Raw genomic sequence first — 13,633 nt, 5'->3', positions numbered from 1 at the left:
GGTGGGCACCTGGCACCCAGCCTGGGTCAACCCACCACAGGTGGCGTGAAGGGAACGGAGTTTAAGAACAACCCCAAGGTGCCCTGTGGAATTCCCACCCACTGCCATATGATGCTATAGCAGCTCTTCCAAGGAAGCTTGCACTTCCCCAACTGGGATCCACAAAACTCTCATCTAATGGCTCCTTTGTGATTGAGGACTGCAGGGATTTCCTGCCATGGTGCTCTTAGGATGGACATGGCTTCAGGTGGGCTTGGTTTTCTCCACCTTAAGAGATGCTGTTGGTAATACCTTGTATTTTGTCCATACTGACTATTCAGTAAATTCTTGCTGCAGATACAACATGGTCCAGGTTCAGATCTCAATCTGAGGACTGAGGAGCCAATGGACGATGGGACAGCAGAAGGCAATGTGGGAGACGGTGACAATAAAATAAAGCTTGGAGAACTCCAGCCATGGGAAAGAGGGGGAAGAAGACCAAATTTCAGTATGTTCAGAAAGTTGGTAAGTGGGAGCCTATGGGCAATAAGTCAAAGAGACAAGGCTGCCCAGGGGAGCGGGTATTTTCTAAAGTGTTGCCATCCTCTAAAGGATGAGAGAACAAGGTGGTGGAGAAGGAGACAGCAAAAGTAGTGAAGGACAAACACGGACTTACTCACAAGTTCTGTTATGACTTAAAACTCAGCAGGGCTTGTACAAATAGGACAAAGCGTAGCAAATTTCTAGGATAGCGTGAATAAATAGAGGACAACTGCCGTTGAATGTTTAATGCCTTCTTGTTTCAATGTTTACTTGTTAACAAATGGCAAAAGTAGTTAACACTGGCAAAAACAGGATAAAAATGCAGAGGAGGGAAGGGCTGAATTATGTAGAAAAAGTAGCTGCTTACAAATTATCTGAAGTAACAGGATTTCCCCCAAAGTATTTGAGGAACTGGCATACACCATCTTAGAGCTGTCACCAAATACCTTGGGACCCTGGTGGGAGGAAAGGGCTTCCAGAAAACTAGAAAAATACCAAATTACTGAGTAGTTTTAAGTAACAGACGACACAGATTTGACAACATCGAACTGTGGTAGGTGGACTAATTCCCTTCTGCGGTGAGAACAGGCCCTGTGAATTTGGGGGGGGGACACTTGTTGTCTCACACATGGACACTGGTGATGCTTTTAACTCAGTCTCCCAACGTGACTAGCAAGCTCAGGAGAGAAGTTGAGGTGACCGTGGTGGAAGGGTGTTCCCGGGGGCCTGGGAAGCTGCTCTCCAGCCAAGGAAATGTGGGCTTCCTGGTCCTGCCTTGCTTCTGGTACAGTTCAGGATTCGGAGTGGGAGGAATGCACATAAGACACCTGACGAGATCCCAGTCCTCACTGCGGCACCTTGGTACAACCCTTTGGACACACTGCTACACCGGGGGTAGCAAGGGGGTAGGGGTGAAGAACAAGGGGGATTTTGGTGAGAAGATCAGTTCTCAGAAGCCTCAGGGTCTGAACATTTTGCTAGAAATGGGGGCCATGTGGGTTGGTGAGAATCACACCAGTGCCAGGTACTCCTGCGTTTTTGCTCCTTGTGTATTTAGTGGTTGCGGTGGTCCTTCCTGCCACAGCAATGCACTCCTAAGCTACATACTACGTCTTTTTGACACTCCTTGGTCCCCTTTTCCTCTCACTCTGTATCAATAGCATCTGTTCTCATATCCCCCCCTTTCCACCTGCTTGTGCTGGAACATCTACTTTTTATTTTTTCACTTTTTTGTCCTGCCCCCCTGAGACATTCAAACCATTCAGGGTTTGAATGAGGACTTCAGCACCTTCCGTAATTGCTGCCTCTCAGCCACTGCACCCTCTGTGAACTTCATCAATGCAAATTCCCCGTTTCCTTCCACACCTTCCACAAAGTGTTAAATAACACAGTCGGGCTCCAAAACATCTTTGATGATGGTTCCCCATTGCCACTGCATTTGGAAATGTCAGCCAGTTTTTACTGTGTTTAGTGGGTTATACATGGATTTTGTATTATTTTAATTTCTTAGAGGTCTGTTACATCAATTCCTTTTGCCAACTAAATGTACAGTTTCATTTAAAAAATTTGACAGTGCATATTTGCTTTAAATTTGCATTACTTACACTACCCCAAAATTTTAATGAAATGAAACAAATTCATTTTATTAATGAAGTGAGTTCTCTATTAACTTCTTACTTATTTATACCCATTATTTTGTTTGGGAAAAATGTCGGGTTGACAACCTAATATTTATTTAAGTCCTTATGTTTATTCTTTTCAATTATTTGCATGTTAGTTTCTTCTAGCCCTCTGAAATGCAATAGTCAGTCTGGAGAACTCTTTGGCCACCTCTTTTGAAAGTCTTTTTGCAACGTTATCTGCATAGATCTCATACAGTCTATACCTGTGACGAAATTATGAATATAAGCACTTCAAGCAGCAAGCACTCTTGTAGAAGAAACAGCACTCTCTACCAAAAGAGAATTCTTATTTTTTCTCTTTATCACAGAGTATTTTTAAAGAAACTGTTGTATCAAACGGTCTCAAGTTGCGCCAGGGGAGGTTCAGGTTGGATATTGGGAAGAACTTCTTCACTGTGAGTGTTGTTAGGCATTGGAAGGGGCTCCCCAGGGAGGTGGTGGAGTCACCATCCCTGGAGGTCTTCAAAAAACACGTTTAGATGTGGTGCTTTCAGACATGGTTTAGTGGGTTTAGCGGGCATGGTGGCATCAGGTATACGGTTGGACTTGATGATCTTTGAGGTCTCTTCCAACCATAATGATTCTATGATTCTGTGATTCTGTGACCCCCTGCTATTAAATGCAAGGGGTCTCCTCTTCTAACACACCGTGAATTTTAACGACCCCATTGCTTCCTAGCATTTATTGGAGAGTACTCTGAACACCTGTGAAGAAGAAAAGCCATTCCTCCATGGTGCTGCTGTGCAGAATAGACAGCTCCCATCTTTCCCATGGGTAGGTAGAAAGCAAACACCGCGCACTGAAACCCTGTGGTGGGTGACAGCATACAGAACATGACCTAAACCCTTCCAACAGAGAGACCCCCTCTCCCCACTCACATTGTACTCTCCAGGCATGCGGACGACTGTAACAGGTAGGGGCTGGATTCTGGGCAAAATCGTTAATTCACCTTTTGCCTGCAAATCAAAATGGACACATCACTTGCGTGAAAATGGTCATAGCATAGCTCTGCTTTGTAAGTTTGCACAGCAGTTTCAGTTGAACAGCACGTTTCACATGAATTAATCCACTCTTTAGAACATTTAACCCACCAATTAGATTACTATCTCAATCTAAGCATTTTTTAAATTATAGCTTAAAACTTTTCTCCTTACATAATCACTAATCTTATTTATCACACAGTGTACAGTTAAACAAGAGGTATGGCAGGAGCAGCCGGCGTGCTCGGTTATTAGACGCCATTCTTCTCTTCTTTTGTGCTGCTCTCCAGGTTCTCTCAGTTTTTCACCAGCCTTTCAGAATTTGCTCATTTCCTGATAACTCTCTTAAAAGTCCCATTTCCTGTGTTCCTACAGATACCAATTTTCTTCTCAAAATTAAGAGGTCTGCCTCTGTAAAACCGAGTCCTTTTCCACTGATTTTTCCAGGGAAAACAGCTCAGTGATGTCTTTTAGAACCTCCAGCAAACTTAGCTGGTTTTGCCTGCTCAGAGCTAGTCTTGTGATTTGAAAAACTAGGTTCACACCCCTGGATCCTCACTAACTCTAGCTTTCAGAGCAATGCAGTTCACAGGCATGTATGAAAGGGAACTCACCATTTCTGCTAACAGAGGCAATAAAGACTGCTATACCGTATCCACTTTTAGAAGCACAGCTCATGCCATACGCCCTCTCTTAAAATTCTGGTAAATTATTGACTCGTATGTATTCTGCACACATCTCGTGAAAATAACTCTTGCTTTTAACTGCCTTGTTCATCTGGGATCTAACCAGATTCTTGTGACTTCAGAACAGGAGTAAGACACTGAAAGCTTTCACATTCCATGAGCTCTCTGGTTTACAAAACCAGCGAAGTAACTGGTCCTCCCAGAAGTCATGCCCAATTCTACTGGTCTGTATCTGTATCACTAGGTACTTATTTTGTACCAGTTTATGTTAGAAGGGAAAGTAAAAATGGCCATGGCAAGTACATTTCAAATTGTCTTCTCTAAGCTGTTATCCAGGACTAAACAATTTAAAACCAACTTATGTTTTTAAGACAAGTGACCTCTTTTGTTTTTCTTCAACAGAAATTTTTAAGCAAACATACAAAGTACAAGTGCTGAAGAATGTTTATTTTCACTGTATCATGACATTACTGTCATTAGCTGTCTGTTTTGTTTAAATACAAAAATCATTCACAAGCAAATTAGTCAAATAAGGTTTTGTACACCATAGGTGCTGGTGCCTTGGAATTCCAGATGTAGTAATCGGAAGAAATCAGCTCCCGGGCTAAAAAAAAAAAGAAAACAGGCAAGAAAAATAAGCATTACAGGGTGCCTTACAATCAGACATTCCTTCATCCAAGTTAAGAGACTACTAATCCATCCTTACTAGTTTACAGAAAAGGTATAATGGCCTCTTAAAACTGTAAGACTCTTATTATGAGAGACGATTTTCAAATAATGAGACATTTAAAGTCTCAGCTTCAATTATCTTTACTAATGTATCAGTCATGAGCTTAAAATTCAAACAGAGGCTAAGTCAAAAGCAGGTGGATGGCTTGGATTTTGTTTAATGAATATAAATTGCATACTCAATACACTACATACAGTATGAACACATTGTTTTTTGCGTTACAATTTAGGACTGAACGTGACCCATCACAAAAGTAACAGTGTAGGATCACGGTTTCAAAAGGCATTTACAGACTTCTGCTAACATGACTGACAGAAGTTGCAACAGACAGACAGCTACAAATAGAAATACTTCCATTAAACAGTACTGCTCAGATTTAGTGAATGCCTGCTGTGTTCTCAATTAGTGTATTTTTGACGTGGTCTTGGAAGTACTCATGTGTGAACTCAAGAGTAAGCTGATTTGGTTTCTGCTCCACAGACTGAACGCAGAGCCACATCCACCAAGGGATGACACTGACAGCAACAGTCTCACCTTGCATGCAGGAGCTAAGTTCTGCACCCGAGTACTGCCAATCCCCAGATCACGTCTCTGACAAAAGCGTCCTTAACAAGGGGCGAGACTACGGCAAGGCATTCTCTGCCCACCCAGTAAAAGTTCCGCTATTATGCACAGCATAGTGAACCATCACAAGGCAAAGGGGAGAGAGCTCAAGAGAAAGACTGACTTTGTAAGTGAGTAGTAAAAGCGTTCATCTGAAAGGGAGATGCCAGTCCCTACTCCAGGGATGCTTTAAGCATCACAAAAGAAACCAACCAAACAAAAAAACCAAAACACAAAGCAGATGACAAAATTTCCAGGATGTTCCAAGCAAACCAGGAAAAAGCTTAAAAGCTTTGTCCAATTTCAGTTACATAATTTTAGTCATCGACATCCAGTTCGTAACTTCAATACAGTTTCAGTTAAATAAATGACACTTTCAGCAACTCACATGCAGTAATTTTGGGTTTTCCTGGTACAAAGATCTGAATAGAATGCTGGTCTACATAACATCCAGTAAGTGTAAAGTCTGGGATCCTAAAATACAGCTATAGAAAGAAAGGGAAAACATGATCAGATGCATAATGTCATGCTTGCTGCGCAAATACTGGCAATCTGTGTTACACGCTCTTGGTGTGCAAGCATACTCCAAAATGACAGGATGTCAAATTCTGTAAGCAAGGAAACAGAAAACTTCACGCTGAGAACAAAGAGCCTAATAATTATGTCTGATTTAAAATCAACATATCTTCATAGCCAATTTAAGATAATAAAAAAATGACTACTAAGGCCTCTTTTCACAGAGCCTGCGACTTACTTTTACATAAGCGGTGTTCCCAGTGCAAACATAATCAGTTGGGTGCTCTTTGCCTGCAGTGCCAAAAGACACGGTTCCAGTCAGTGAAACTTCCAAAGATTTAGGGAACTTCTGTCCTAAAGCCAGAAACAGCATCTATAAGAAATGATACAGCTGTGCCTACACTACACAAAACTGAGCGGGGGAGGAAGTAAGAATGCACAAGGGTATTCTGCTTACCGATGACCCAAACCAGTAGGCTCTTCTCTCGTGACAAATCCAGTTGGCCGTAACTAACTTTGTACTCTAATTGAGCAATTGGGCCCCTACAGTATGACAGAGGAGAAATAAAACCATTGGAATTAGTATCATTCAGTATTTGTTAACACCCATTTTGTTAGAGAAAGCAAGAGAATGCTGAAAGACATTATTTACGCACATACAGACAAATCATACCTATCCGAGCACACTGCTAATTTATGGGAAGAAATTACAGAGCAAGAGAAAATCACTGTGGTCTCAACCTAGTAATCATAAAAGAGCTGTTGATATTTTACTGTCTTTAGTTCACTGATAGCATTTTACTAACACTATGATCAGCATTAGCAACTTTGTATCATTTCATCTCTAAATTTTCATGATAATTACGTGACAGCGTAGTCATGGCAGTTGTCAGAGAGGCTTAAATGAAAACTATCGTTTTAATTTTAAATAACTATATTTTTGATAAGCTGATCTGTAGCTAGGATTAGCAGTCTTAAGGAAAGGGTTACTCTGGGTTGGAAGTGATCTCAAGACTTAATCCACCTGGAGGATTGTGGCAGTGTTTCATGTGAAAAAATACCACAGGGAAACAGGATGCACAACAGAAGTATTCAGAATGTTACCAAATATTCTGGTACAATTCTGTATTCTGGAAATTATAAGAATTTCAAGGGGGCTTCCTGACATTTGCAAGGTTGGTGCCCACTGGCAGTACTTTGATGGAGCATAATCTGTTATATAGACTCCTGACATGTTAATTTCTGGAAGATCACAGAGAAATGGAAGAATTTTATTGAAGATTTCTTTATTCTTACCTGTTGAAAAAAGGTATACGAGCTTCACAGTACTCAAAAGAATTCTTTATGCTTTCATGAAGCTTTAAATTAACTGTTATTTTTAACTGTGATCCCTCTTCAATGAGTTGATAACATCCCAAAATTGGTGGAACAGGAACCTGAAAAAAACTATATTCATTCTCAAGATCAATTAATTATCATAAGATCAGTTATATACTGGTTTAATTGCTCAAGTACTTTAAAAAATAACACACACATATTAGTTGCTGACTGTGCCAAACTCTTCAGGCTGCTTGCAATACACAGATTTGTGGTATATGCACTTGACATCTCAGCCTGGATAGATGCCTGAATTGGGCAAAAACTAAGTGGTTCATTTAAAGAAAGAGCAGCCATGCAAAGCAAAGGTACTGGCACCTCCTGAACAGGACTCAGGTGACTCAAGTCCTGAAGTGCCTTCCAAGCAGTTTATTATATAAAAAACATTTTACACGCCTGTATTGGACTGAAACTCGGAATTCAGACACGTTCAACAACACAGGTATTTTTACTCCTGTTTGAAGACCTGAAAATAACGAGGGTCAGGGGATGTTATTACCTGGGAAGTGTAGTAACACAGGTTGAAGGAATCTGAAGGAGGAATGAAAGGAAACTTGTAAGGTCCGTTATACACAGAATCATCCAGTGGCTCGGCACTACTGGACATCAGCATGGCAGGGTCAACAGAAGTCACACAATGATGGACCACAATATCTTGGAGTGGAGGACCATTAGTTGGGAGATTCAAACTGAGCGTTACGTTTGGCGCAGATCCCTCTATGTCACACTTGAAAGAATGAAGTCAAGAAGTTATTCTAAAATATCTCCCTCAAGTCAGAATTAGATGTTCAAAAATTGAATACAAGCATTAAAAAAAAAATAAAAAAATCACCCTAAAAATTTTCAGCTGGCTTCAAACATTAGTACTGACAAATACTTTCAAAATAAAGTCCCTTTCCCATTTCTGTAGCCTTTCCCACAGAAGGACTAGTGATGCAGTCTTAGCTAAATGTCTCTTAATTGACAAGTACTCTTCAGCAAGAAACCAGCAGATAAGCAAGTCAAGGACTTACTGTATAGCGACATCATTATGAATGTTACATAAACACACTTGGTGATAGTCTAATTAATTCAGTTACTTTTACAACACCCGCTTAATGGATTCAAGCATGCTATTAATGGCCACTGTGGTCCCATGTCAGCTTTCTCATGGCAACCATGTGCAGCGCATCCATTGTCTCGTCCCTCCGTGTGCCAGCTCAGCAGTTCAGGATTACACCGGGGCTTTCTTCTTATGTAAGGCTATCCACCCTGCAAGATGACCTAGAAACTTGTCCCTTGGAGAGCACGAAGCTGTTCACCCACATAATCCCTACCAGTATGGCTGGTGGGAAATAACCCAGTCCTCGCAAGCGCAGGACTTTGGCTGGCTTCCTTTGGAGATGAGCACCCTACCTCTCGCAAATAATTAAACTACCGTGGTCCACTTTATTAGAAGGTCTTTCTCCTCTTAAAACACTGGCAGTTACAAATACAGTGTGCTGTGATAACATAGTGTGCTTCCTAAGCATAATTCAGAAAAAAGAATGTTAAATACATCAATTATAGAAAACACACATTTTAATGTATTTCATAATTATTATTGATCTATTTAGTCAATATTCCCCAATTTTTACTATTAAACAATGAAAACCACTGTCACATACAAAAACATTCAAAAAAATTATACCACCAGTTTCTTTCACCAGATTCTGTGTCAACTGTTCTTACATCAGCCAAACAAACAACATTTGTGGATTCAAAACGTTGTAATAGAATAAAGTGGGATAGAAGATTAAACTTTCGTTTGGTAGGAAAATTAATTAAAAATGCTCATGTAAAGACACTTGCAGAAGACTCATTCAGAAATTCTGTTTCTAATCATTATTTAACTTATTGCTTATTAGATAGCTGGAAATAAACTTGGTGTCAGCACTACCATTTCTTAGTCTCTAGATGCAAAGACTGTATAAAATGATTTCTCCCTATTTCTTTTAAAATAAGAAAAATTTGGGAAAATACAAAGTCCCATAAAAAGTTACTGAAATAATGCATGAACCATGCAGGAAAAAACCAATAAAGATCAAAATAAAAAAACCACTAACGCATCAGTCTAATATGTAATAGTTCGTTACACTTTGAAATATTACAGCATTAGAAATTCACTCATCACATACCAAAGTAAAACAGTGTGAGTATTTACTTTCCCAGTGTGCTTGCATGACAAATAGTTTGGTCAGACTTGCACGTAAAATATTCTCACCTTGCAATTTACAGCTCCATAAACTTGCCACGTGTCCACAACATCTCTTTTGTCATACTGCATACACTTGACTTTTTCAGTGATACAGACATTAACCTGAGGTTTGCCCTTATAGGTGTTGGATCTCCAAGCCGGTTGATTCTCATCTGTAGGCATTTCCTGAATGTCATCAAACGAACTATTTAAGCTGCGTATGTTTGTGTTTAAAGGGGTGCCAAGTGGACAGGCCTGTATAAGCAAATTTCGAAGCTGGCCTATTTTTGCATTCATCTCAGCTTCATTTTTCCGACTTGGGGAGATGTAGTCCACAATGCCTAACAAAAGAGCCAGTCCTTGTGAGAGCCCACTCACGGTGAGGAGGGGTGGCCGTGGCTCCAAGGTCTCCTCAACTAGTGGAAGACACGCATATTTGAAAAGCAAGCACGGGCCAGAGATCTCCTCCTTCGGTGTGAACTGAATATACCGACGAATGATTGATTCGAGTACAAGTGTCTCGATGCTCCACAAAAATATGGTCATCTATGAGTCTCAGTTCAAAAAGCAAGGCTTTAAGAAAAGCGCTGTCAGATGGTATGGGCACATGTGTTGACCCATTGAAGGTCTCAGCACGCATTTCAACGGTGGGGTAACGTCTGTGACATGGAAATAAGAGCGTCTTAATGCTACGCACCTTCTCCCACCCAAAATACCATACCAACAGAGTTCCTAGAAGCAGAACCACATAGTCCCTTTTCTGGCTGTCAGAGAATGCAAAAGCATTATAAAAATCCTCGTAATTTTTGGAATTTGGAAACTCCCCAAGGATGGGTTTTCTTAGGTATTCAAACAACTCCCAAAGGCCCTCCTGGTCCTAAAAGTAACCTTGTGTAAGTGGAGGCCAGCAACGTCCTGATAGAAACAGTGACAAGATCAGAATCTAAATCACTGTCACTAAAACTATTTCATGAGTAACTAGGATTCACTCTAGCAGGTGGAATTTTACGGGAAACTGTGAGCAAATGCATTCATTTTTTAAATCAAATGTGAATCTGTCTCCCCTTCCTGTTGCACAAAGATACAGGATGTTTCAATGACACGAATGAACCCAAGCATGACTCACACCAGTGCAGCAAAACTTCAACAGCAAAATATTTCTAAGAGGCAAGATCACACTGAAGATAAGTTTTCAGACATTTAAGAAAACGGATATCCCATGTAATAAAATTCAACTACAACAGCTTTTTGCCTAGATGTAGTATGCCACTGCTACAGCTTTGCAACTCTACTAAATACTATATTTACAAGACAGTAGCACGGAATTTACTTAAATACAGGTTTTTCGTTGCAGTTCTGAGCTTACACAATTGACCTGCAGCAGTTGCTTTAATTGATTAACAAGATTAACTAAAAATCTTTACAATACTATAAATCCAAAAATATTTCAATGTACATAAGTCGGTAAGTCCAATTTTTCCAGCAAGGGCTGCATGGGGGCGGGGGGGAGGGGGTGGCGCAGGCAGGGAACAAAATGGATTCCACACTGCATGTGCAATATATGTGACTTAAAGCTTTTATGACTGTTTCATCATTTCATTTTCTTCAAGTGTTTAAGATGTAATCATGTCACTGAGATGCAAGGTTTTGTATATTTTAAAATTGCTATGTTGCATCAACATATATATTTAATTTCAAATTTCCTAGAGATAATATTTGAGAAAAATCATACTAGCTGTTTAATGCTATGTCTGGGATTTTTTCTTCTGAAGACGTATTACTTTTTTTTAAGGAGAGAGGGATGAATTTCTTCTCAAGCTAACCTAAATCTATCAAGAGGAACTGAAGAGCTGTCTTTTAATAAATAGACGAGAAAAGAAAAATTATGACTTCCACTAATGCATAGGTTTTCATCCTTTTTTGGAACTGCAGGCTCCCCTGAGTCTCTCTTACATTAAGTTTGATAACAGGCTAGCTTTTCTACATTCTCTTTTGTGGATTCCCTTAGTAGTTATCCATGGACCGTCAAAACGCATATGACAGGTTACACACCAGGCAACTTTATGAATCATCTTGTAGCAGATCTGTTCTCAGGCTGTATGTTTGCACTCGGAGCCACGCTTACACATAAACATGGGAGGAAAAATGCACAGACAGATAAATGCCTTCATTTATTCTCCTTTTTATACCATCTTTTTAAGGACACATTGACAGTCTGTTTCTTAAATTGCCACGGAAATTGTAATCCCAGCAAGGTGGTACTTTGTTATATCTATGACCTCCATATGTAGTGCTCCCCTTCTGCTCCTGAACATTTGCATGGTTCTTATCCTGTTGCCTCTAAGTCCCACCTACACCATCTTTTCTTAACTGAGTAGCACAGTCTCTTGATAGAGGCAGCTATGCTTCCCCAGGCTTATTTTCAGTGACTGTGCTTTTTCGTTTGACTCTTAATCAGGCATCTAGGGCTTTTTTTTTTTTTTGGTAAGGAGAAAGCAAGCATAGGCAGAGAGAAGTCAGAGCTACAAGATCCGTAAACAGGATACAGACGACAGTAAAATGCCTCCCTGCAGTCTCATGTCTATTTTGAACAGCACCAAAATTGAGTGGTTTTGCAGCTTGAAAATTTATGAGCAAGGTTATTGATAAGAGGCTACATGTAACCGTGGACATGTAACCTTGGTGAACATCTCTTATTTTTGGTCGACGTTTCCAAATCAAAGAAACAGGAGATATTTCAGTCCAGTTTTGTCCTACTTATGCCCCAATCTGTCTGCTCCATTTGCTGAAGTTGTCCCCACACCACAGCAATCTTCTCCTCCCACTGAATCTTCCCAGCTTTAGCTGAGTCATTAGATGATTAGTTAGTCCTTCAGATCTTGTTTTTTCAGTATTCCCTTCTAGAAAGTGATGAAAACTTAAAAAGATGAAAGTTTCCAGGGATGAATGAGCTTTGGTGATTCAAGAGAGAGACCATACTTGTTGCCTGAATTAAGTTATGATCAGCTCAAAAAAAGTGGAATGCTTTGATGTCCCAGATGTCTTCTCTGAGGTTAAAGATCAGGGCTAACATATCTCCAGCTGAGTGTGTAAGTCCTGAAACCAACAGTTTCCATGTGATCCGGCATTCTTTATATTGTCCGTGTGCTTTGTTGAATTTAAGGTCAGTCAGGAGGATAAACTTGGGGTTTCCACAGCCCTATTATTTCCTCTGGGAACTTGAAAGATCTAAGTCTGGAAATCACTTGGAAGTATCAAGTATAGTTTGCCCTTTTCAAAGGAGAGCTATTCCTTGTCTCTGCTGCTTACTGTGTGACAAGTTACTTCACATATTCCTGTCACCAGCCCCCCCTTCCTCCATGGTGATTACACTCCCAGTTTTTTGGGGACAAGGCTTTTTCTTTCTCTGTGTTTGTGGAGGGGAGGCCTCATCTCTAGTCTTATAGGTAATACAAGGACCATAATACTAATCCTAAAACAATCAGGGGAATATCCAATGTAGAGATCTGTCTGCACCTGAAGATGGAAGATAGCCTACTTGCTCTTTTTTTTTCCGCTTCCTTCTAGGTTCTCTCTTCAGTTTTACTGAATTCAGACTAGTACTGTAGGTCATGTCTCTTTATCCAGGTCTCAGTATTTTTCCTTTCCCTAGCCCCCGTTATTTTTCCTCTCATTCTTTGAAATTGAGTCCTCTGAAATTGCAGAGAGTACATGGAAATGGCAACAAATTTTGCCAGACCAACAAAAGCAGCCTGTCTAGGCCAAAGTCTTACTTAAAACTCTATAGGAGTTCTGAATAAAAAGTCCTCCTTTGGTTCACTAACTTAAAAAAAAAAAAAAGCCTTTGCATGCAAAAATTAAAATCAAATGAAACGTTAAGTTTCTGCCTGAATTCATACAGTTACAGAACAACATGAAGATAATAGAAGCAAAATATACGCTTTCTACTTTGCCCATTTTGTTCATCTGACAGTATTTCATAATCACTACCTTGCCCTTTTCCATGTTAGGACAGAGCAGAGCTAGGTAAAATCTTTACGGTAACTAACAGAAAGAGGAACAGAGAAAGGAAAGTCATGTGCAAAATGCAGAAGCTGTAAAAAACCAGATTTAGTTAAAAGCACATTATCTGAACCCAGAGATTTTCAAAATCGGCTTCAGAAATGTACGGTGGCCAGCGGAACTTTGACAAGCGAAGGGATTTATTCCGCATCAAACTATTTTGGTATTTTTGCATCCGTTTCGGGGCCCGGAGGCAACCCTGACTGCTCCAAAAACACCGGCGTCTCCGATGCGAACCTGCGAGCTTTCTCTCTCTCTTT

The 13,633-nt window shown here is 40.3% G+C and overlaps 1 protein-coding gene across 1 annotated transcript; it reads right to left on the bottom strand.

The window, feature by feature from the left end:
• Nucleotides 1-4,298: 4,298 nt before the first annotated feature.
• On the bottom strand, nucleotides 4,299-9,970 carry AP5M1 (adaptor-related protein complex 5, mu 1 subunit; the record flags this gene model as incomplete). Its single annotated transcript, XM_009708198.1, is given in 8 exon segments — nucleotides 4,299-4,474; nucleotides 5,592-5,688; nucleotides 5,958-6,073; nucleotides 6,177-6,262; nucleotides 7,016-7,155; nucleotides 7,596-7,823; nucleotides 9,339-9,747; nucleotides 9,749-9,970. Coding segments are annotated over 8 exon segments (1,381 nt in total), but the record flags the coding sequence as incomplete, so codon positions are not given.
• Nucleotides 9,971-13,633: the final 3,663 nt, after the last annotated feature.

The sequence above is a fragment of the Cariama cristata genome, unplaced genomic scaffold, assembly GCF_000690535.1.
Source record: "Cariama cristata isolate BGI_N322 unplaced genomic scaffold, ASM69053v1 scaffold3039, whole genome shotgun sequence".
NCBI lineage: Eukaryota > Metazoa > Chordata > Aves > Cariamiformes > Cariamidae > Cariama > Cariama cristata.
The sequence above is the reverse complement of the archived record's forward strand: the minus strand, read 5'-3'. Positions and strand labels throughout refer to the sequence as shown.